Source organism: Peromyscus californicus, unplaced genomic scaffold (assembly GCF_007827085.1).
Source record: "Peromyscus californicus insignis strain IS unplaced genomic scaffold, ASM782708v3 Scaffold_8__1_contigs__length_139910024, whole genome shotgun sequence".
In the NCBI taxonomy this organism is placed as follows: domain Eukaryota; kingdom Metazoa; phylum Chordata; class Mammalia; order Rodentia; family Cricetidae; genus Peromyscus; species Peromyscus californicus.
This window is the reverse complement of record NW_026294606.1, coordinates 126,256,088-126,280,296: the sequence shown is the minus strand read 5'-3', so window position 1 is coordinate 126,280,296 and position 24,209 is coordinate 126,256,088. Positions and strand designations below refer to the sequence as shown.

Here is a 24,209-nt window from a genome sequence, read left to right as displayed (position 1 = left end):
GGTAATTTTAGATGCGGGAAAGGATAGAAAGAAAATAAAATGGAAATAATATAGGTGAGGCTTCAGACAGTGGTACTGAAAAATCTTACCACTCGGTGTGTGGTCCTTTCTGATATCCCCCCTGCCCCCAGCTCTTTGCTGACAAGAACACTGAAAATGAGAAGAAGCCGGGGTGGCATATCAAGTCGTAGTGGCCCTACTCCCTAACCAGCTGCCCCTGAGCGGCCGGCCAGTAGAACCATATGGCCTGGATGATGAAACTCAAGGCGAAGGCTGCATCACCTCGCCGTCCACGTCCCCGTAGGTGTCGCGAGGTGAGGGTGGAGGGAGGCGGAGTCTGCGACTAGGGAGAAGCAGCCAAGCAGCAAATAACTAAATTCCAAAGCCTCTGGAAAGGACAGCTGCCGCTGTACAGTCGGGATTCTCTGTCCCCACAAGAGCCCGCCCAGGCGACCACTCCCCGCCCCCTGCACAGCTCGGTCGGGCCTGCGCCAGGCCTTAGAGGACTTGTAGTTTATCTGGCTCCTCACAGCATCGTTGGTCCAACCAAGACAACTACAAGACCCAGAAGCCAGCGCGCAGGCCCGAGGCGGAGCCGGCGGCGGTGGGTGTGCGAATGCAGGGGGCCAGGAGGTGCGGGTGCCTGGCGCCGGGATGCGGTGGCCGGCCACTCAGCTTGGGAGCAGCCCAGGCGCTCACTAACCGGAGCGGTGCGGGCGGTCCGGCGGCGACAGGCACGTTGCATTCGCACCTTAGCTTCAGCCCCGGCCACCCAGCGGTGCAGCGTCTTAGTGCTGCAGTGGCGCGGTGCGGTGTCCCGGTAACCAGGGGGTGGGAATCCAGCCCTGGAGCTAGGCTGGCGTTGCTGGCCCAGAGCCTTGGGCTCTTGGGGCACTAGTGTCCACCCGGGGCTGTGCGCGATGTCTTGCTCTTGTTCTTTCTGGACCAGGGTTCTCCTCGGCAGGTTCGGGATGCAGCGGGCAGCGGTGCTGGTGCGGCGGGGCTCCTGCCCCCGCGCCTCGGGCCCCTGGGGCCGTAGTCACAGCAGCGCTGCAGCCGAAGCCTCCGCGGCGCTCAAGGTGCGACCGGAGCGCAGCCCTCGGGACCGCATCCTCACTCTGGAGTCCATGAACCCGCAGGTGAAGGCGGTGGAGTACGCGGTGCGCGGACCCATCGTGCTCAAGGCCGGCGAGATCGAGATGGAGCTGCAGCGGGTGAGCGCGGGGCCTGCGGGGCGCGAGGCCAGGGGGCGCTCGTGGCGGGAAGAGCCTTAGGAAATCCCTCTGGGGTCCTCCAGCAGGACCTCCATCCCCGGCTTCCAGCTTCTTCATTGTGCCATTTTGGGCTGGAACAAGAGAACGCCCCCTCTCTCGCCCGTCACCCACCAGTGCTCCGCATCTGGCACAAAGTGAGGCCTTCCGACGGTTCACTTGTTGAATTGTACCCAATTATTGAGCGGCCTATGCTGCCAGGCACTGCATGTTCCCTAAGTGTCCTGGTGGAACCAAGATCCCTTGGAAGGAGGAAAACAAGTGAATATGGAAGTGAGAGTTTCAGATAGTGAATAAGTGCTTTGAAGAAAGTAAGAAGAAAGAGCCTGGGGGTGGTGAGAAGAAAACCTAGTAAGGTAGGAGCGGAGGGAGGAAGGGAGATTGTGCGGTTAGTTTGTTCCCGAACCTCTTTTCAGGCTGAGGCCCGTTGGGTCTTTGCCAGCCACAGTTGCTTGACAAGAATGGGACTCTGCAGAAGAGACTGGAAGAATTCCTTCTTTTGTACCCCGAGAACCGTGACTGCTATAGTCAGAGAGTTGGGTCCTTGTGACCTTAATAAGGCGACCCTGGGACTTCATCTTGGTGGTGTCAGGGATGTTGGCCTGAGTTCATAGCTGTTGTAAAAATTGTGGGATGATCTCACCCTGCCCCAACCAGGGTGGCTTGGCTGTATGTAAGACTTGCCCTTGGACGAAACCAAGTTCTTTGTTCTGGGGACAAGGTCTGGCTGTTGCAGCCCAGTTGGCCTTGAACTTCACATCCTCATGTCTCCACCTCCCATGTGTTGGGGCATTCAGGCACATGCCACAGTGCCCTGCTAGGAAACTGAGTTTTAACCTGGGTGGAATTTGGAAGGCAGAGTTAAGAGGGAACGTCAAAAGGAAACACTCCTAAGATGAATAGCTGGGTGGTGGTGGTGGCGGCGGGCGGCGGCGGCGGGTGGCGGCGGCGGCGGCGGCGCACGCCTTTAATCCCAGCACTTAGGAGGCAGAGCCAGGCAGATCTCTGTGAGTTCAAGGCCAGCCTGGTCTACAGTGTGAGTTCCAGGACAGGCACCAAAACTACACAGAGAAACCCTGTCTCGAAAAAACAACAACAACAAAAAGATTAATAAGAAAATGTTACCCAGGGGGATGGTGGCCCATGCCTTTAGTCCCATTGTTCAGGGAGGCAGAGGCAAGTGGATCTCTGTGAGTTCAAGGCCAGCCTGGTCTACAGCGTGAGTTCCAGGACAGGCAGGGCTACACAGTGAAACCCTTTATCAAAAACAAAAAAACAAAAGACAAAAAACAAAAAAAAGAAGAAGAAGAAGAAGAAAGAAAGAAAGCAAACTAAAATGTTAGCAGATTGTTCATTCTGACCCAGAATGTGGACAGATGGGAGGGTTTCTTGATTTTGTTCCCAGAGTCACCAGATCCCAGTGTCTCCAGGATAGTGTGGTCACTCAGTATCCTTGAACAAATGAGAGGAACTCTCAGGGTCTCCTCTTTCCATGGAGTTTGATGAGGCCTACCAATACCTCCTCAGACACTCAGTTCTACTCAGACAGTGAGTGAGACAAATGGGAGCTCAGTGTCTGTTGCCGACCCTTTGTGGGACTGGGTTTTTGTTTTTGTTTTGTTTTTAAGATTTATTTTTATTATTTTTAAAATATGTGTGTGTGTAGTTATGTGCTCATGAGTTCGGGGGGCCCATGGAGACCAGAAGTTGAACTTCGCTGGGGGATATGGGGTATGACACACGCCTTTAATCCCAGCACTCAGGAGGCAGAGGCAGGTGGATCTCTGAGTTCGAGGCCAGCCTGGTCTACAGAGCGAGTTCCAGAACAGCCAAAGCTACACAGAGAAACCCTGTCTCAAAAAAACAAAACAAAACAGGAGTTGGATCTTCTTGGAAGCTGAAGTTACAGGCGCTAGTGAGCTACCTAATGTGGGAACTGAACTGGAGTCCTCTGCAAGAGCAGAATGTGCTGTTAACCCCTGCAGCATCTCTACCTCGCAGGGCTGTTTATCGGTTGGCCCAGAGAAGGCTGGGCTCCATTCTGTGCCTGCTTGCCACGCTGGTGGGCATAGAGCATGTGCTTTTCCCTTCCGAAATTTGGTATCTGGGAGGCTGCAGCTGTCCCTCCTTGAGGCAACAGTCTCTCTGCTAAAACAAAGCTAGGATTAAAGTGTTCCCTGTTTTATCACGTCACAGCTGATTTCTCTGGTTCCAGAGCTGGGAGAGATTCCAGGAATTATCTCTACCTTTTGCGAAATAGCAGCTTCCGTGTTGACTCCATAAAGTAGAGGATGATGAGGACCAAGGGAACACTGGCTTTACTTTCAGACTGCCATGTTGTTAGTCCAGTCTCGTCTCCCCCAGTTTATTAAGGTTTGGTGGGATGTTTTCAGCAGGCAGAGAATATGTGTGAATGTTCCAAGAGCAGGCAAGGCTGTGATCAGTGTCGGGAAGTTGGGAAGTTCTAGGTTTGGGGGAGGGGCCGATGCACTCAGTAGAAGCCTGTGGCAGAAGGAGGCAGGGTGAATGAGATGGAGAAGACAGACAGAAGTCATTTGGATGACTCAGGACTTTACCATGCAACTCCATGCATCTTGGCTGGACATGGGGGCGTAAGAAGGGTTTCCAGCAGTGGTATATAGCTCAGGTAGATACATGTCATGGTCATTGGGCCAGAAGCAATCCTGAAATTTGAGCCAGTTTGAGCCCCCCAAGTTAGCTGAGAAGCTCTCTCTGTCCACCTACATTCTCTGATATCTGTTTTTGTTTTAAGACAGGTGCTCACCATGTAGTCTTAACAGAACTGGAACTTTCTATGTAGATCAGGCTGGCTGAGAACTCACAGAGGTCCATCCACCTACTTCTGCTTTCCAAGTACAGAGATTAAAGGTGTGCACCACGCCCTCTCTGTCGGGCATCTTTGAGTGTTGTTTCTTTTCTTTTGGAAGGGTGCTGGTTGGTGCTGGGGACTTGAATTTAGGGCTTTAGTAATGCTAGGCAAGCTCTCTACCATTGACCTAGCGCTGTAATCTGAGCCCTGTTTATTTTTATTTATTTTTTGTTTGTGTTGGCTTTGCACAGGCTTGTTTTTTCTGCCTCTGTTTTGAATTATAGCAGTCTAAATGGAATGAATATTCTAAGGGGTTTATCTGGTCAAGAGGTTTGCATGGCGTATGCAGACTCCGGGCAAATTCCGTGTATTCTTTGGGCATCACTTTCCCTGTCTAAAGGAGGCAAACAGCTTAGCTGACCCACTTGTTGCATTCTCTAAGCCTCATCCTCAGGGAACCGAGGTGACCTCTGTGATGGGTCCCAGCGCCTTATGCTGCCTATGGAATTGTTTCAGGGAGTGCTTGCCGATTGTACCGGCTGGACACGTGGCCTGGTGTTTGTTTTCAGGGTGGCTGGCAGGGCTGAGTCCCCATGCTTTTGCTTCTCTGATAAGGTAGCCTGAAGGAAGAGGGGAAGAGGCTAAGGGGTAAGAGCCAGGCCAGGGGCCATTTCTCCCTGAGAGCAGCTCCACCACGGGAGAGCCTGCTGTGGGGTTTCAGACTCTGTTGTTCATTGGGAGCAGCACCTTTTTGTAAGCTGCACTTAAGGGTTTGAAAGGACCTGACAGTTTGCTCAACCCAGTTCTTTTTTATGTTGCTTGTTTAAGGACAGGGATCAGGACTTGGCACCGTAAAGCGAAGGAATGGCTTTACTTTTCCAATTGTAAAAGCAAACACCCGCGAGGGGTGGGGTGGGGGTGGGGCTGTAAATCTAGCTACTTGGGGAGTCTGAGACAGGGGGATTACCACACCCAAAGTTGACCTGTGACCTCCAGCTGCACACATATACACACCTGCACCTACAGGAATACATACAAAGTCAATAAAACAAAAAACCGAAAGCTCACAAAAAGCCAAAGCTTTAGAATTAGGAAAGACTGGTTACTTGTGTTACCATCAGTGTGTGTTGCGTGTACACATGGCGTCCTAGCACGTGGCTGTCGTTAGCTGGATAAAATTCATAGCCCTGGGTGTGCTAAGTGAGATTCAAGAGGTTGAATCTCACTGGTCATTTTCAGACTTTAGATTTTACTTTAAAATATGGAAGATTACCAGGTGTGATGGTGCACATCTTTAATCCCAGCACTGGGGAGGCTGAGGCAGGTGGATATCATCTGAGGATTTGAGGTCAACCTGGTCTACATAGTGAGTTCCAGGTCAACCAAGCAGCCAAGGCTACAAGTAAGACCCTGTCTCAAAAGAAAAGGAAAATTGAAAAATAAAGAAGAAAATTATAAGATTTCCTTGACAGGATGAATCCTGCACCCATCTATACTGGTGGCAGACCCACATCCCAGACATAAGGGCTGTGGCCCTCGGGCAGTTCATCCAGAGTGTGTTGGCCTCCGTTCACTCTTCTTCACAAACGGGTTTGCAGTTTAAACAGAAGCTAATTAAAATTGTTAAACAGTCTTTGTTCTCAGGCCAGTGTGGCAAAGCCTGCAGTCCCATCTACTCAAATGACTGAGGCAGAAGGATCCCTTGAGTCCAGGAGCTCCGGACAGCACAGCAAGACCCCTCTTTGTTCTCAAACTTTTTTTTGTTTTTGTTTTTCAAGACAGGGTTTCTCTGTGTAGCTTTAGCTTTGGCTGCCCTGGAACTTGTTCTGTAGACCAGGCTGGCCTGGAACTCACAGATTACCTGGGATTAAATGAATATGCCACCATTGCCCTGCTTTTTCTCATACTGTTACAAATTGCTTGGGTGTAGAAGTGTAGAAGATGTTTTCCTATCTCTGAATCTCTCGGTGTGGGGCTTCCTAGGTCAGCTGTGGCTTTGCTAGAATAGAGACCCTGAATGGAAATCATTGAGCTTTTAGATTTATTTTATTTTATTTATTTTTTGGTTTTTCGAGACAGGGATTCTCTGTGTAGCTTTCGCCTTTCCTGGATCTCGCTCCATAGACCAGGCTGGCCTTGAACTCACAAAGATCCGCCTGCCTCTGCCTCCTGAGTGCTGGGATTAAAGGCGTGTGCCATCACCTCCCGGCTTAGATTTATTTACTATAAAATTTTTATTGTTTTTATGTGTATGTGTGTTTTGTCTGTCTGTATGTATATATACCGTGTGGGTGTCTGGTGCCTGTGAGGCCAGAAAAGGGTGTCAGATCCTCTGGAACTGGAGTTAGAGATAGTCGTGAGCCACTGTGTGGGTGCTGGGAACCAAACCTAGGTCTTCAGAAATAGCAGCAATTGCTCTTTTCTGCTGGGCCATCTTTCCAATTCTGCTCCGTATGAATCTTGATTTCCCCGGTTGTCTGTGGGGATCAGGGGGCTTGCATTGTGTTAGCGTCTTCTGTGAACTATACCTGTTTTCAGGACCCGTAGGACCTGACAGGATTTTGTCTTCAGAGCGTCTTTCAGGACTTCTTGCCTACTCTAGTCTGATTAATTGTCCATTTGAATCTGGGAGGGAGGGACCTTTCATACAAGGTTTCTGGGGTCTGGAAAGGCCTTGCTCCCACCCTGTACCCAACCCCTTTCCTGTATCCACTTTTGGTAAAGATGTATTTGTGTGTGTGTTCAAGTGTATGTTAGTAGAGGTTCCCACCGAGGCCAGAAGGCGTGGAGCAGGAGTTACAGACAGTTGTGAGCTGCTGGCCATGAGTGCTGGGAACTGAACTCGGGTCCTCTTCTCGGCTGAGCCATCTCTGTAGCTCTGTACCACTTCTTCTTCTTCCTGTGTTTGCTTTGGTTTTCTCTCTGGTCCCCACCTGCCTTCTCTCACTGGCCCGTTTGCTCTATGGGAATATTTGTTGAACAAAAGGGAGACTGGTCTTCTTGAGCACAGGTCTCTCTCAGGAAGTGACTGGGCCATCCCTTGAACAAGGAAGTGAACTTGCCCTTGTGCCTGCCTCCTCTCCAACTCTGTCGGGGCGTGCATAACTGCATAACTGGCAGACACAAAGCGTGCCTATTTAAGATGTTCAACATGGGGGCTGGAGAGACGGCTCAGTGGTTAAGAGTACTTGCTGCTCTTACAGAGGATCCAGATTTGATTCCCAGAATCTATATTGGGAAGCTCACAACTACCTGTAACTTGAACTCCAAGGGATCTGATAACTTCTTCTAGCCGCTGAGAATACCTGCGCATGCCTCCTAAGCCCTGGGATTAAAGGCATGTGCCATCATACCTGATTAGCTCCTTTTAATAGCGTTTTCCTCGTGTGTGTGTGTGTGTGTGTGTGCGCGCGCGCGCACGCACGCACGTACGTACGTACGTACGTACAAATGTAGGGTGCATGTAGAAGCCATAGGACAACATTGGAGTCATTCTTTGGATGCTGTGCATCTTAGATTGTGAGACGGGGCTCCCATTTGCCTGGAACTCATTGAGTCATCTAGGCTGGTGAACCCTGGGAGCTCACTTGTCTTCGCTCCCCAGCGCTGAGATTGCAAACATACATCGTTGCATTTGAGGTTTTTTTCAGTGTGATTCTGGGGATCGAGCTCAGGTCATTGTACCCGCCTGAGCCATCTCCTCAGCCTTGTCCCTGTTTGACTGGTCTGCTAGTCCGGTGACCTTTACAGGTGCTGGGCTGTGAACTGGAAGGACAATGATTCATCTTTTTCTTTCTTCCTCTGGAGAAATGTTTCACCACTATTGACCCCTGCCTAAGTCCAAGTGGTAGGAAGAGAACACCATCCCCTGGACCCTCTTAGTGCCGTTGGGATGCAGCTGGGGCTTGGACATGGGAAAGTGCAGTAGACAGATGAACTCTAGAATGCTCTGAGGGACAACCAGAATGCTGCATGCTTGTTAGCCCCTCTGTCAAGGTGCTGAGCTGGGGGCAGTGGCACCACTGAGTGTACATACTGGGCCTGGATAGGCACTTCGGGTTGCTCTTGGCTGTGTAGAATGGGCTGCTTGTCTATTCAAGGGAACTGCTTTCCTGGCCCCAGCTCATCTATCATGTGAAGTGTCCATGGTCTGTAGGCACAAAGACCCAAGAAAGGGGGTGCTTGGTGTTCCCAGGCTTTGTGTCAGCAGGCCCTGAATTGGCTAAATGGTGCTAGGGGAAGGGCACAGGGAAGGGACGTCAGGGCTGGATTCCAGGCATTATTCTCTTCTGTATTGGCCTGGCCCAGGGCCCAGGCCTATAACTGTGTGTTGAGTCTTGGTCTTCTTGGCGGTGACAGATTTATTTCTTACTGAAGAATAGGCTCTGGCCATACCACAGACAGAAGTCACCTATGTTCAGTAGCTGTAGGCTTAGATCTACAATGATTTAAAGGCTGATGTAGGACTCCTCAACAGGAACCCAGGCCAGTGCTCGGGGGTGGGGGGGTGGGGATGGGGAGGTGGAGAGTGGGGGTGGGCCTGCCTTTCGTACGTAGTGACTTAGGTAGCCTTCTCATAGCCCCTCCAGCCTTCTTGGCTCCCACCTGTAGGGTGAGCCTTGTAGCTGCGTGCCCAACTCTCCTGCTCTCACCCCGACCCAGCCTGGTGCAGCACATGCTGCCACTACCTGCCTTGGTCTAGAGATGTTTGACTGCCAGGAAAAAAAAAAAAAAAAACTCCATCTTGGCCATCTCTGACTAGCTCAAAAGATGGGACACAAGGCGTTTGCAGGGTCCCCTGTCTCCCAGACACACCTTTCAGAGACTCGGGCTCTGTTTGTGAAGCTCGGAGGCCCTTTCTAGGCTTCTTTACCCGGCCTACTATGCCTTGTAAATAAGGGCTACAAACGAGGTTCAGGAAAAAAGCCTACTTGGCAGCTGCTTTTGTTTCTGGAGCCCACTGTCCTTTTATTTATTTATTTTAGTTGAGGGGTACATTACTGATCGTAACAGAAAGCATGGTGGGGAGGGCCAAAGGGAAGACTGAGTGAGTGCCCATTATGTAAGCATGAGCCTGAGTTCAAATCCCCAGCGCCCAAGCAAAAAGCCAGGCCTGGTCCCACCTGTACCTGAAACCCCAGTGCTGGTGGGAACAGAGACGAAAGGAGTGCCAGGGCTGGCTGGCTGTCGGCCTGGCCCCAAAACAGCGACTTCCAGGGGCAGTGAGACATACTGTCTCGGAGCAACAAGGTGGAGAGCTATGGAAAATAGCTAAAATGCTCTTCTGGCCTCTCCGTTTGCCCATGCTCAAGCGTGGTTCGCGTACATGCATACACATGTGCAGACACACAGATACACTTGTACACACACACACACACACACACACACACACACACACACACACACAGAACAAGCTTCTCCAGGGTCAAAAACATAGAAGTGGATCTTTAAGTATTGTGTCTGGGAACGCACCGCTGGAAACGGGGAGGTAGCCAGGCCTCCCACCTTATCCCTTCTTCCTCCAGTGACACTCTGGCCCCCTTCCTGGACTAGCTGTGTAAGCTGCTGTTTGCTCCTGATTATCTTTTCAGTCACCCAGGGAGGTCTTTAAACCTCTCTAGTCTATTCCTCCAGAAGCTAATTTTGGATTTATTGGGGAGCTGTGTAGAATCCCACGTTTCCACATCTCCGTGATCCATTTTACCTTGGTAGCAGCTGAAGTGTCTGTCTCTGACTTCCTCCCTCGTGTCATCCAATCTTTTTGTTTTGTTTTGTTTTGTTTTGTTTTTTTTTTTTTTTTTTTTTTGGTTTTTCGAGACAGGGTTTCTCTGTAGCTTTGCGCCTTTCCTGGAACTCGCTTTGGAGACCAGGCTGGCCTCGAACTCACAGAGATCCGCCTGACTCTGCCTCCCGAGTGCTGGGATTAAAGGCGTGCGCCACCACCGCCCGGCCTTGTTTTGTTTTTTGTTTTTGTTTTGTTTTGTTTTTTTTAGACAGGGTTTCTCTCTATAGCCCTGGCTGTCCTGGAACTCACTCTGTAGACCAGGCTGGCCTCGAACTCAGAGATCTGCCTCTGCCTCCCAGTTAGTCCCTCTGTGGTTCCTGTCTAGTGCTCACTTCATTGTCTTTTATCCTTTCTGCTAAAAAAGAAAGAAAAGCAAACTAGCCATTCTGCAAAACCAGGGTTGCGAGAGAACAAGGCCAGGACCTAATTCCCAGGGATGGACCTCTTCCAGAGGGGCCCATGAACTCAGTGTCTCACAGGGGACAGGGACATTGAGGCTCTTCCTCCCTGGCATTTGTCATGTTTTGCTGCTGGCCTCTGCCACTTCTCTACCACCACTTTGGTCCCAGGGCCTTCTTTTGGACATCCCGGTGGAGTGACAGGCTGTGGAGCTGCCTCAGGATGCGCCAGCCACCTAACAGCTCTTCCAGTTTGTCCAGAAAGGGGGCAGGAGCCAGGGCGGACAGGCGGGCGATAGAGCAGAGCATCCTGGGGCCTGGCTTCCAGAGTTCTAATCCTAATGCTTGTGTTTATCAGTTGTGTGACACCGAGCGAGTTTGTTCATCTTTTGGAACCTCAGTTCCCTCATTGTGGAATGGGGTTGCTGCTGGCTCTGCTTCATGGAAATGGTTGTGAAGATTAAATGGGACTGGGCATGTCACAGGCTTAGTTAACACTGCGTGACATTTGGTGAGGCTCAAAATAGGATTGCTTATTAATATCTTGTGGTAATTCTACAACTTGGCCTCGGGAATGTAGGGTCTAAGAGTTGTTAAATAACCACCTGTCACCTTCTCTCTGCAGGGTATCAAAAAACCATTCACCGAGGTAATCCGAGCCAACATTGGGGATGCCCATGCTATGGGCCAGCAGCCAATCACCTTCCTTCGTCAGGTGAGCCAGCCCTCAGGAACAGGCCTCCTGGAGCCCTAAACTAGAACCTGGGAGGGGCCAGTACAGCAAAACACTAGAATCCCTGAGGGATGTGCCACAGAACTAGCAGCCCTTTCAGGCTCCTGATGTTCCCTATTTCTTTCAGCAATCTCCTTCCAAGGTTATCAAAAATGCCTTAACCCTTTTGGGGTGGTCAGGGGTAGGAAGCTTCCAGGAAGGCTCTTCTTCGGTGCCCAGGTGGGGGCGGGGTAATGCCATGGTGAAAATACAACCCAAAGGGAGCCCCTGGGTTTGAGTGCTGGCTGGCTTTGTGCAAGTGGAAATCATCAGGGTGCCTTGGAGGGCCAATGGAGGGCTTCCTCCAGCCCAGCAGACAGTTCAGGCTATAGCTGTTACCGTCTCCCGCTCTCAGTCGCCTGCAGTATAGCTCCTCTCCCTCGTAAGGGTTCCAGGTGATGGTGGGTTTCAGTGTTTATGTCTGAGCATCGGTGACAAAATGTGTGAGCTAACAGTGCAGGATCAACAGGCTAGAAAGAGGGAAAGCATGGTAGGAAAATGCCACCGGGCACCCTGATCAGGAGTAGGAGACCTAGCTATGGAAAGCTTTTTCCTGGAGAAGGATTGGGCCTGTTTTGGAGTACTGTGTGTGGTTAAGGTTCACAGGCAGGGCAGGTAATGAACTTTCCCTTTTCCCTACTACCTTCAGAAGTGGCACAGAGTGGGGGCTCCCCTCGCCTTAGGACTGTTGGGGACTAAAAGGCCTCAGCCACAGCCCCTGTAAACAGAGGAGAGCATACAGCTCGTCCTGGTCTGAGGAATGTCCTGCCACCATTTCTGCTGACCTTTGGAGGACTGTGATATGAGTGGATTAGGGCCCAGGATGCGGAAGTGGGGAGACAAGCAGTAGTTCTGTCAGAGCAGAAGCAGGAGGAAGGCTGAGATCCTTGCTTGTCAGCAGAGGTTCCAGATGTGGACCTGGTCTCAGGTCGTGAGTAGGTTCCCAACAGTACTTAACCTTTCCCGGCTCTCAAACTCATCCCCAAAGCCAACCCAACCCTGGACCCCAGTTGTCCTAACTTGTCTTGCATGGCGTCAGCCACTTGTAACCTTCTTCTGCCTGCTCTGGTCTTCATGATGCCCCTGTGAGAGGGGTAGGCTAGGTTATTGCTCATTATCCAGAGGAGGAAAAGCCAAGAAGCGGGTTAGTCACCTGACTGGTATCAGAGCTTTGCCCTGTTCTCCCCTGTAGTGAGCCTGGCTTGGTTCCTCAGCTGCCAGCTTTAGACAGGTGTGCTGGGTTTTGCTGGCACCTTGTCACCATGCCTTGGTTAATCCTCTCAGTGCATGTGTTTAGGGTGATTTTATGTTACAGGGAGGAACAAGCCTTTCCGGCTTTCGGATATGAAGATTAGTCTAGAGGAAGAGGAGGCTGAAAAGGGCTTCAGGCTGTGTGTCTGCAGGGGTGTTACAGCCTTCTTCCTGTCAGCGAGATTTTGCTGCCCACAGAGAGAGGCCTGGCCCCTTACCCAGGAGACCCTCTAGTTCTTATGATCCTGAATGTTTGGGTCCAGTGTTCTTCATGGGTGAGTGGAGGCCAGGGCACTCTCACACTCTGCCGTGGCTGCTCTTCGGGCACCTCATCCTTGGGCCAAGCCTTGGGAGTGGTGCCTTGGCCATCAGAATCACTGCTGCTTCAGAGAGCCAGCATCTTCCTTCCTGTTTGCTACCCTCAGCTTCCACAGCCTCGGCTCTGGCGGAAAGGCGTGCTGCGGCATGGCGTTTGGAGTTGTCGTCTTCTCATTGTACCTTGCCCAGTGCCCTCTGGGCTTGGGGTACCATATTATAAGCTCAGCTGTACCCTCTTTCTTTAGGTGATGGCACTCTGCACCTATCCAAACCTGCTGAGCAGCCCCAGCTTCCCAGAAGATGCGAAGAAGAGAGCCCGGAGGATCCTGCAGGCCTGTGGTGGAAACAGCTTGGGTGAGACCCAACTTGCAAGGTCCTCAAGGATGTGAAATGAATGTGGGTTCCAGGAGGGGTCTGGGCCCATCACCAAGCAAAGGGCTATGAGGTGGCTGTGCTGTGTGTGTGAACGGTGCTGATATGCAGAGTGTGTGCAGATGTGGCTGATGTGCAGATGTGCCTGCTCTTCCTCCCTCTAATTTACTAAGTCAGCGGTATACATGCCATCTTGGTGGGTCGGATACTCAAGTACAGGTACCTACCTCCATTCTTCTGGATTTGGGTTTGTTGGGCTGGCAGAGGTTTAGTTCAGTGACCAGCTGGAGGCTAAATAAAAGGGAAGTTCTCAGCCTTGCTCAAGGTTCTTGTGTCTGTGGCATTGTCTGAGAAATGGCTGCCGCTTTCTGAGGACAGGAAGCATCCAGGTCCCCTCTGTGCCGCTTTGTTTGGCTTTCTTCTGTATAAGTGTCCCCATTACCCCTCCCACTCTGTTGTATCCCTTCCAGCCTACCTCTGTTCCTCTTTGTGGAGAGTCCAGGCCCAGGCCCAGCAGTCTGCCTCCTGATAGAAGCAGGTGCCCTCTGCCTCCATGCAAGGAGACTCTGAATTTGGCCTCTGTAGATGTGAAAATGATATCCTCCCTCCCTACCCTGCTTAGAATCCACCGCTTGGCCCCTAGCTCTTTGTTCTCATCTTGTTCTCTTGCCTGTTTATTTCTTCCCCCACTTTCCCCAGTGCCTGCACAGCATGTCTCAATCAAAAACCCAGTTGTTCTTAAAGCTTTCTTAGGATATGTGCCCTAATGTCCTGAGACCTAGAGTCAAGAATGAGACAGATAGTTTTCTGAATTGCTCAGTCAGGGAACAGCCCCTTGGTCTCTGCCTCCCTCCCCATTCCCTCTCCCCTTTCTGCTCTGTCTCTTATGGGCTCTGTGCTTACCTGCTGGCCCTGGTGACCCTATTGGCACTCTTGATTTGGGCACTGTGGTATCTCTCTTAGGAACAGCCAGTGCCCCCTGCTTCCCTGACTGCCCACCTGAGGTCTAAATCATGTGGTGCAGAAGCATTTCTTGTCCTGTACTCTCTGCCCAGCACGGAGGACAAATGTATTTCTCAGAGACCCGATGGCCCTGAGATCTCCACTGGAGAGGCAGGAGAAGGAGAAGGAGAGTTTGCTTTAAGTGTGTCTGATGTGAGGGGGTAGGGAATGGGCCTTTGTTCCACCCACTAAACCTTATCTGAGTTTTGTCCCTCCTTGTCAGCTAGAGCTAGGGGGTAGGTGAGAGGCTATGTCTACGGAAGGGTTGTCTTGGGGTGTTATAGCGAGACACTAGTAGACCATAAGGGCTTTGTGGCCTACACTGGGCTCTGTCCCAGGAACTCATGAACACAGATGAGGGAAATGCATTCTGAGCCGTCCTTCTTATCTTTCAACTAGGAAGTATTTTGTCTCCATCTCCGGGACTTGTTAGAAAGGCTGATGTGTCTGCTAGAGCCTCTTATTAGATGGAGAGAGGTAGCCAGGTCCTGTCCACTGCAAGGAGCAGTTAGTGTGGTTACAAGGGTAATACGATGTGAGGTGGCGCGTTGGCCGGCTGAGCCTTCGGCAGCCCAGACTACTATAGAAGTAAAAGGAAGTGGAGGGTGTCAGTGTCCTCTAGGAGCGTGCTGACTAGAGTACGAATTACTAAATATGTACATGAAGTTTTCTAATTTCAAACATTTTTGTTTTGTATTTTGCATATGGGCATTTTGCCTGCACGTATGTCTGTGCACCATTTGTGAGCCTTGTGTCTGTGGAGGTAGGAGGGGGCATTGGGTCTCCTGGAACTTGGAGTTATAGATGGTTGTGAGCCACCATGTGGGTGCTGGGAGTTGAACCCAGGTCCTTTGGAAGAGTAGTCAGTGTTCTTAACCACTGGACCATCTCTCCAGTCCGTTTTGAAATGTGTTGAAATGTGTATGTTTATGCCTGCTTCTCTGTGTGTGCCCTGGGTGTGCAGTGCCTATGGGGCCAGAAGGGGTGTTGAATTCCCTGGAACTGCAGTTCCAGGGGGCAGCGAGCCACCACATGAGTGCTGAGGATTGAATCTGGGTCCTCTGCAAGGACAGCTGGTCCTCCTCACTGCTGAGCTGTTTTTCTAGGCCTTGCACGTGAAGTCTTAAAGTTCACCCATGTTTTTCTCATGACCTTTAAAATCATTTCTTACTTGGTAGGGCGTGGTGACATGCCCTTTAATTCCAGTAGTCACGAGGCAGAGTCAGGCAGATCAATTTGAGATCAACCAGAGCTAAATAGAGACACCCTGTCAAAAAAAAAAAAAATGTTTCTTGCTAGTGCTTTCTTTATTGCCCATCTGACACGTAGTTCAGTCCTTAGGTTGTGTCCTGGATACTAAATACCCAGGAGGAGGTGGGAGCTTGAGCTCTGTCTAGCCTGACTCTGGGCACATAGCATGTACCAGGTGCTATTCCTCACACTGAGGGACACAAGTGATTGGGGTGAATAGTGTCTGTGCTCATGGAGCGTCCTGCCTCTTTTGAGAGAAGCAGACACTAACGATAGTCAGGGGCAGTAGAGACGGCTTAGCCGTTAAGAGCATGTTACGTTAAGTACTGTTTTTGCAGAGGACTGGAGGTCAGTTCCCAGCACCCATGTCAAGGCTGCTCAAAACTGCCTTTAACTCTTGCTCCAGGGGTAGAGGAGTGTCCAACAATTCGGGCTTCAGCAGGCGCCTGCACTCACGTGCATATACCCACACATAGATACACACACATATATGTAATTCTTAAGAAAATAATTACTATGAATTTTATATGTCATTCCCAGCTTTCATGACTTATTGGAGAAGGGACATAAAGCTATAGGATTACATCAAGGGGTCCAAATGTAGAGGGAGAGTTTAAGAAAACAGATTGGAGCTTGGTGTGATGGTACACACCTTTAATCTCAGTGTTCAGGAGGCAGAGGCAGACAGTCCAGTGTGGTTTACATGGTGACTTCCAGGCCAGCCTGGGCTAGATGTAGAGACCCCATCTCAAAACACCAGAAAGAAAACAAGGGGACAGGGTGACATTCAAGCTCAAGAGGAGGTTGAGCAGAAGAGAATTCGCAGATGCCTTCCAGTCAGGGAGCAGCCTGGGTAAAGCCCTTGAGGTGCAGGACAGTGTGATCTAGTGAAAGGGACTAGGTTATTCAGGGTGGCTAGGGAGTCTGGCAATGGTGATGTGCCAGTTTATAAACTGAAAAGTAGATGAGCACTCACTCCGGGGAGCGACTTCTAAGCAGAAGTGTAGTGTGGAGGGGTCAGTGGTGACCAGATACTCTAGGATCAGTCTCCAGGATCTGTGTTGGTGCCACTTAAGAGTCCTGAACTATTTTGGAGTACTAGTGTTAACCCATTCTCTCAAGTTCTGTAAAACCATGTGTAAGGAACTAACTAAAGCATAGAAACCCCAGATCTAATGGGTACTGGTGTCATAAATCATGTCTGTATCCCAGGTATGGGCACTACTCGAGACATTAGAAGCCAGGGCTTACCGTATAATAAATGCTCAGTAAACATTGGGTGGAGAGTTGGGTGGATGGGTGGATGAGCCCAAATAAATAGGTAAGCACCTTGCCACAGTTCCAGAACCCAGAGCAGCAGGAAAGAGGCCCTACTTAGTGTCCACGGCCATCTTTATTCCTAGTTAATCACATGGATGTCACACCCACTGTGTGGAACGAGACATCTTGCCTCTAATCATTATCTTGCTTTTTGTCTCACAGGATCTTACAGTGCCAGCCAGGGTGTGAACTGTATCCGTGAAGATGTGGCAGCCTTTATCACCAGGAGAGATGGTGTGCCTGCAGACCCAGACAACATTTACCTGACCACTGGAGCTAGCGACGGTATTTCTGTATGTGCAGAGATGGTCCATTCTTATCCCAGAGTTCACTCGTGTGAAGAGCAGCCTTGCAAGTTAGAGCTGTTTGAACTAGCTGGCCAGGAGACAGACTGGGTGGGCAGAGTGGGTCACCCGCTGGTACCCCTGTCCCAGTAGCTTCTAGTGCCTGATAGTTTCATGACCCTGGAACAACTGCAGTTTCAATTGCCCTGCAGGGATCCACCAGCAGGTCTGACTGGTGGGGAGCTATAGGAGGCTTGAGGGTGCCCCTTGGCCTCTCTGTTGTCAGCACATACTGGTGTTCCTCCTCTGCTAGGCATTGTGCGAGGTGCTGGGGAGACCTTAGGGAACCAGGTTCACCACTTGGCCTCTGCCAACATGCCGATGTTCTATGACATTCTAGCATTAACACCATGTACATAAAGGTCAGCTCATGAGTTTTCTGTTCTATAGTGAAAAGAAAGACAAGTGCTGTACTGGTCGCAGCAGGGACTGTAGAAGGCTCCTCTGGAAAAGTCTAAAAGATGCAGGAATGCTTGGGGAGGGTGGGAGACAGGGGAGTTTTCTAAGCTGAAGATCATTGTATGAAAAGATCTTGATCTGGAAAGAGGCTTACTGTTTTGGAAATGAATTCAAGGTGGGTGAGCTCACACAGTGAGGGATAGTTACCGGAAATAGGACCAGGGAAACAAGTAATGACGGAGTTCTGTAGGGTCCTGGAAGCCATGCGGAGGATTTAGGTCATCCCAAGAAGAATAGAGAAACCTTGACACTTCAGTAAAGGGAGGGAGGCCACATGATTCAATCCATAGTTCAACTCGGGTCTGGGCAGAAGGAGCTAAGTAACCTGAAATGAAGGAGCCTGTAGTTAGAGTTTTCCTGCCTGGCCCACAGTCAGGATAAATCTCTGTCACCTGCCAGTCCCACAGCCACTCAAACCCGACCAAGTAAACACAGAGACTTATATTGGTTACAAACTGTATGGCCGTGGCAGGCTTCTTGCTAACTGTTCTTACAGCTTAAATTAATCCATTTCTATTAATCTATACCTTGCCACGTGGCTTGTGGCTTACCGGTACTTTACATCTTCCTTGTCCTGATGGCGGCTGGCAGTGTCTCCCTCATCCTTCCACTTCCCAGATTTTTCTCCTCCTTGTCCCACCTATACTTCCTGCCTGGCCACGGGCCAATCAGTGATTTATTTATTGACCAATCAGCAACACATTTGACATACAGACCATCCCACAGCAGGAGCCCTTAAGAGGTGAGAGAAGAGCTAGCCCAGGCTAGGAGCCAGTCAGCAATGGCATGGGGTATGTGGACTAGAATCAGTGGTTACGTGGCTGATGAGTCAATGATGACACGAAAGGGCAGGTGGACTGGAATCGTGGTTAAGTGGCTGAAGTCTAGAATTCTAGGCTTGGGGAGAGGGCTCGTGGCTTCCTGGGGTTTTGTTATTGGCTTGTTCTGTTTATTCTTCAGTGCTGAGGATCAAATCTGGCCCTCAGTGTGCTAGGCAAGTGCTGTACCACTTAGCTGCACACACCCTGGCCCTCCATCCACTTTCGGCGTGTTTCTCTCCGGCTCCGGCTCTGTACTAAGTGCCATTAGCTCATGTATTCTCCCGACTTGAGCTGTTGTGATTATCTTTTCCATCTTATCGGGGCTCTTGGTCTCCTGACCTCACAGGCTCTTGTTTTGATGTTGAGTGTTTGTTTCCCAGAGCCTTTAAGTAGAAGCATTGATCTCCTACTTGAGCCCATGAGGAAGTAGGTCCAGAGGCAGTAAATATCATCATGCTTTCCAGTCTGTTGGGATTCTTGCAGCAAGGAATTGATCCTGAGGTGGACCCTGTGCCCACGTGTGAGATGGAAGGTCTTCCTGCAGAAGATTTTGGCTTACTAATTCAGTGAACTATTGCCACTTTCCCCAACACCTCACTGGATGCCCGTGTTTTCTCACGATGTCTATAAATATGTGCCTTGCTTAACTTGAAAACAGGTGAAAGTGCCACCTGGTAGCTGGTGATACCGTTTCAACAGTCTCCTATTTAGAAGTCCGTCTAGCCATGTGTGGGCAGCTGATGCTTGCTGATAAAGTGGAGTTCAAATGAGAATCTCAGGGTGAAGTCAGAATAGTTCTAGGGCAAGACTGGCTGGGCTACTGTTTTAGAAAGTGGTTGGTTGGTTAGGCCTTTTGAGATAGGATCTCACAGTGTAGCCCAGGCTGGCCTCAAACTCAAGCTGGTCCTGCCTCAGCCACCCAAGTGCTGTTATTATGCATGTGTTGCTCCATACCTATCAAGTATCCAGTCCTTTACTCCATGCCATTCATATGTCAAGAACTTGAAGACACTCTGTGTTTTGCATTGCCTACAGCACCCCTCATGTTCCAGCTGAGGAAACAGGGGGTCACACTAGAAGCAGGCAGTGGGGTGGGTGGAGAGCTGGGGCTGACCCTCCTCAGGCTTGTCTGCTCATGGCCTCTTGAAGGATGAGAAGCAGCAGCAGGGACCCTGTAGATGTTACTTTTTGTTGCAGACGATCCTGAAGCTCCTGGTCTCCGGGGGTGGCAAGTCGCGGACAGGCGTGATGATCCCCATCCCACAGTACCCTCTGTACTCTGCGGTCATCTCCGAGCTGGACGCCGTCCAGGTGAACTACTACCTAGACGAGGAGAACTGCTGGGCCTTGAATGTGGACGAGCTCCGGCGGGCAGTGCGGCAAGCCAAAGACCACTGTGACCCTAAAGTTCTCTGCATTATCAACCCTGGGAACCCCACAGGTCTGCATTTCACTCTCTTGCCACTTTCTCAGGGGCGTGGAGGGGCTGGTATGCCGGATGCATGACTCCGAAAGAATTAAGTGACACAAGGTTCTCTCTGTCCCACTTTCCCAATTCATCCCACGTTTGCTAACAGCTGTGAAACTCGCCTCAGGCCACCTCAGGAGATGAGGAGCAGGTGGTTTTTAGGGTTGTATTACCAACAGGACCTGTTCTTTTTCCTATTTTACCTCCATTTGTAAAGACTCACCTCCTCAGGTAATTCACACAGACTGTCACCATTCAGCCTGGGGTGCATTTCATGTTTACTTCCTTTTGTTTTTCTCAACTGGTTTCAGAACGCCAGTGCGTGGAGTTTGGCCGGTTCTTTGAGAAGAAAATGCTGTATTAAAAAACAAACAAAAGAAAAAATAAGCCTGTTTCTAGAAGTTGATAAGCACCCCAAATTCTGCATGTTTTCCTTAGAAAAAAAAAGTATACAGTTCTGCCTGTTTTCACTCCCGAGCTGCTGGTTCATGTGTTTCCAGGGCTATTTGGATGAGAGGACAGGAACTCCCTTCTCTTTCTTTGTTGAGCTAAGTTGGATTGGGGCCAAAATACATCAGAATTGATGGTGGAATCTGCTTCTCTGAAACGTGAAATGATGCTTCCATCAGCTGAAAGCAGCCACTTTAATTCCTGAACACAGCAAAGGTGCACCCGGTGCAGACACTGATTTGGATGCTCCCGTGCCTTGTAGGAGGGGTGAAGAGTCTGTTCTACCTATGATGCAGTCAGGGAAATGACACAGAACTCTGTTCTCAATTAGGCTGTAGATCAATATCACAAAGCGAGCTTTGCAAACCTCCCAGGCCAGTCCAAATGTCAGTGTTCTTAATGCTGATGAGAACTACTTCCTTAGGACACTGGTTCCTAAATGTCTAGTTTGTTAGAATGCAGAATGTGGACTCTGCTCACCACTGTTTTGATGACTGGGGTAGGGCTGGAGAGCTGGCAGGTCCACCCAGTCCAAGATGACGCTTCTGCTGGTCCCAGGGCCACACTTGGAACAGTAGGTTTGTCTGCTGAGTCGGCTCCTGAGTCTGTCCTCTTTTGTCTGTGTCTTTGGAGACAGTGTATTCCTAGCTGGTCTAGCACGTGCTGTGTCATCCAGGCGGGCCTCAGAGTCACAGCAGTCCTCCTCCTTCAGCCTCTGAGTGCGGGGATGACAGGCATATGCCGCTGGCCTGTCTTTTGAGTCAGGATTTTCTGCTCCGGTGTTTATGTAAATCTTTTTACCTCCCTGCCTGGGAGAACATACCTCCACCAAAGACTTGCCTGTTCTAAGTAAAGGAATCCTGTGAATGTGTATTATAAGTAATTTTCTCTCTCTTTCTCTCTCGCTCTCTCTCCCTCCCTCCCTCCCTCCCTCCCTCCCTCCCTCTCTCTCTTTCTCTCTTTTTTTTTCTCTCCTTTGTTTGTTTGAGACAGGGTCTCACTCTGTAACCTCTGCTGTCCTGGAACTCGCTCTGTAGACCAGGCTGGCCTCGAACTCACAGAGATCTGCCTGCCTCTGCCTCCCAAGTGCTGGGATTGAAGGCGTGCGCCACCACACCCAGCCTTATAAGTAATTCTTCAGAAGCGTGACTTACGAGCAGGCGCCATCCGCCCTCGTTCTGGGGTTTCAATGTTTGGAAGTCAGTCAGCTGCTAGGAGAGGGGTGGTGGGAAGTGGAGGCTTCCCAACCACATACCGTAACCAGCTTGGCTAAAAGCTGTCAAAGGAGCCCGAGAGGTTAAGCCAGGGCGCTTTGGCTTTCGAGAGGAAAAACCGGCTCCAGACTGAAAGGCCCTGTGGTGGAGCTTGAAGTCTGGTCGTAAAGCGGCACCTGAATCAGCATTATTGGGGAAGCGATCTCAGGTCACATCTCAGCTCTGCTGTCCTCGACTGAGTTGGACTCCTTTCGCGAATCTGTCCTTGGAGGGCCTTCGGCAGCTCCATCCCTTGCTCCCCAGATGAAACCTTAGAGTCCATCTTTGCCTGTGATTTCACTGAGAGTCCTACTTACTGGCCCATCTCAGAACCAGTCAGATCATTAGGACTTTGATAAGACAGCTCTTTTACTTATTCACTCGGAAGTCCTTGACAGGCTGGCCTAGAGCTCCCAACCCTCCTGCTCCAGCATACCCAGTGCTTGGATTAGAGGTGTGTGTCTGGGCCAGCACCATTCCTTCTATCTCCTGCTGGGGCCGGGGTCTCCACAAGACAGCTGTGGTATGCTACAGGCACGAGGAGGTAAAATCACCGATGTCCCCATCAGTTTGTGGGGAATTCCTTAGGCCCGTCTTCTGGTGTGATGCATCAAAGCTGTGTCTTGTGTCACCCCAAGCTGGGCATAGCCTGGCCCCTATAAAGCCATATACGACTTTCTCTTATTCTCCATAGCTGTTCATGTTTGTCTCTTCGTGGCTGTGCCTTAAGTGATTGCTGAATCCCAGGCCCTGGGTAAACATAAGCTTGTCTTTATCTTCAAGTGTGCATCGTGTATATCAGTGGAATTTTCGCATCCATTCGATCTCATTTCCTCCACCAGGCTGAAGCCCTTTCAAGGCTCTGGTCCTTCAGTTTCTCCTTGTGTCCCCCTTAGCAGTCTGTGAACATGGTTTAGGATATTCCGGTGCTCACATCTCTGCTGGTGTTCCGATAGGATGTAGGTAGGAGAGGACAAGACTCACAGAGGGTTTGCAGGCAGGCTCTACCCACAGAGAGGCCAGCCCCGTCTATGAGAGCAATGCTGCTAACATATAGAAACCAGGACCTGCCACTCTGCTGGAGTCCCAGAGCCCTGAGCTTCCTTCTTATGAAGCCTGGCTGGCGCTCTATGGCCAAAGAAAAGTCAGTCCCTTACTAAAGAAGTTGGCTCATTCTTAAGGAGGAAGGTAGAAATCCTGGCCGAATCATAAGATACATTTCTACACTTTTATAGACATTTTTCATATCATCCATAAGTATATGACATTTTTTTTCTTCTTAGCCAAAAGAAAACAGTCTACATGCTTTTCTGCATTAAGATGGCTATACATGCAGAAATAATACATGTATATATGTTTATATTTGTGCGTATATGTATAACACAACATAGATATGCTGGACACACAGTACAGAAGTCAGCAGGCCAGATTGAGCACACCAGAAACCCCTGATGTCCCACTCAGAGCAGGAGAAACTACAGGGAGAGCTCCACTTCTGTCTTCTTACCCTTGGCTCTCTGCTCCTGTGGTGGGCCTATAGGCTGCTGACTTAGCCATCTTGCTGTTTGCCCCCATTCTCTGCCATGAGTGGTGGGTGTCTCCCCTGCTGGTGTTGAGGCACGTCCTGAAGGAGGCCAAGGAGCACTGCAGTGTGCCCTCTCTCATGGTCCCTGATGGTGCCAGTTCTGTCTGCAGTAGCAGCTGACAGGAGATGCCAGCCCGGCTCATTCATTTGGTATTCTGCAAGTACTGCTTTGAACACTTGCCAGCTCTGAGGGTAAACGATGAGCTGAGCTGGGACAAGCCTGTCGCTTCCTTGTGGGCGTGTGCACCTGCCTTTCTGGGAAGACACCCACAGTTCTTCTTCAGTAACTCCAGCTCAGTTACCATATCAACCAGCGCAATTTCCTCCGTTACTTGCTGCTGGTGCATAGTATAGGAGTTGGGGGTAGCTGACGAAATTAACTCCTTCAGTTTTATTTTCCTGTTCACCATGACATGCTCATGCCTTTCTGTCCTCCAGAAAAGACAAACATCATGCACACATGTGCATACCTCAGTCAGAATAATGAACAAGTTAGGTGTGAAATACTCTTCCTTGCCCATGCCTGACTTCATTGAATTAGGCAGAGAAAGTAGGAGGAGGGTGGTCTCCTGGGCTCTTCAGGGAACTCAGAGCACCCAAGTGATTTGGGTGGGAGCGTTACTTGGGGACAACTTGAGTAGCATTACAACCTACATGTTGGTTTTTTTGGGGATTTTGTAGGCCAGGTACAAAGCAGAAAGTGCATAGAAGATGTGATTCACTTTGCCTGGGAAGAGAAGCTTTTCCTCCTGGCTGATGAGGTAAGAGCAGTCCCAGAGATGGGTGGGCAAGCTCAGAGAGGGAGGGGGCAAGCCTTCTCTAATAGGGGAGGGATCCAGGTCTGATTATCCTATAGCCAGAGAGAACTTTCTAGGCAGAGTGATTCTGGGTAAGCAAAGGTGAGGATGTTCATTCTTAACCTATGAATTTGGGACTAAAATTATCTCTCTGTTGGCTTGGACTCTAGTTGTAGTGTGTACACACACACACACACACACACACACACACACACACACACATTCTCCATATATGTGGAGAAAGGGAGACTGAGACTTTGTTATGTAACCCAGGCTACCCTAGAACTTACTGTATAGGCCAGGCTGGCTTTAAACTCACAGCAACCCTCCTGCCTCAGTCTCCCAGTGTTGACATTACAGGTGTCAGCTTTAAATCACTTTAAACTGGGAGGAGGAGGAGGAGGAGGAGGAGGAGGAGGGTCACAGATATATGGTTGGACCCTAGATGCAAACTATGTCTTC

General features: G+C 50.2%; 1 protein-coding gene across 3 annotated transcripts in view; it reads left to right on the top strand.

The window, feature by feature from the left end:
- Window positions 1-476: 476 nt before the first annotated feature.
- Window positions 477-24,209, top strand: part of Gpt2 (glutamic--pyruvic transaminase 2) — a 34,882-nt gene continuing 11,149 nt past the window's right edge. The window contains exons 1-7 of one of the 3 annotated variants that reach the window (XM_052729413.1): window positions 477-820; window positions 950-1,214; window positions 10,910-10,999; window positions 12,871-12,979; window positions 16,733-16,863; window positions 19,392-19,635; window positions 23,632-23,711. In XM_052729413.1, the coding sequence (XP_052585373.1) occupies window positions 972-1,214; window positions 10,910-10,999; window positions 12,871-12,979; window positions 16,733-16,863; window positions 19,392-19,635; window positions 23,632-23,711 (897 nt within the window). In that variant the 5' untranslated portion in view covers window positions 477-820; window positions 950-971. The other 2 variants (XM_052729412.1, XM_052729411.1) reach the window with 2 other exon arrangements.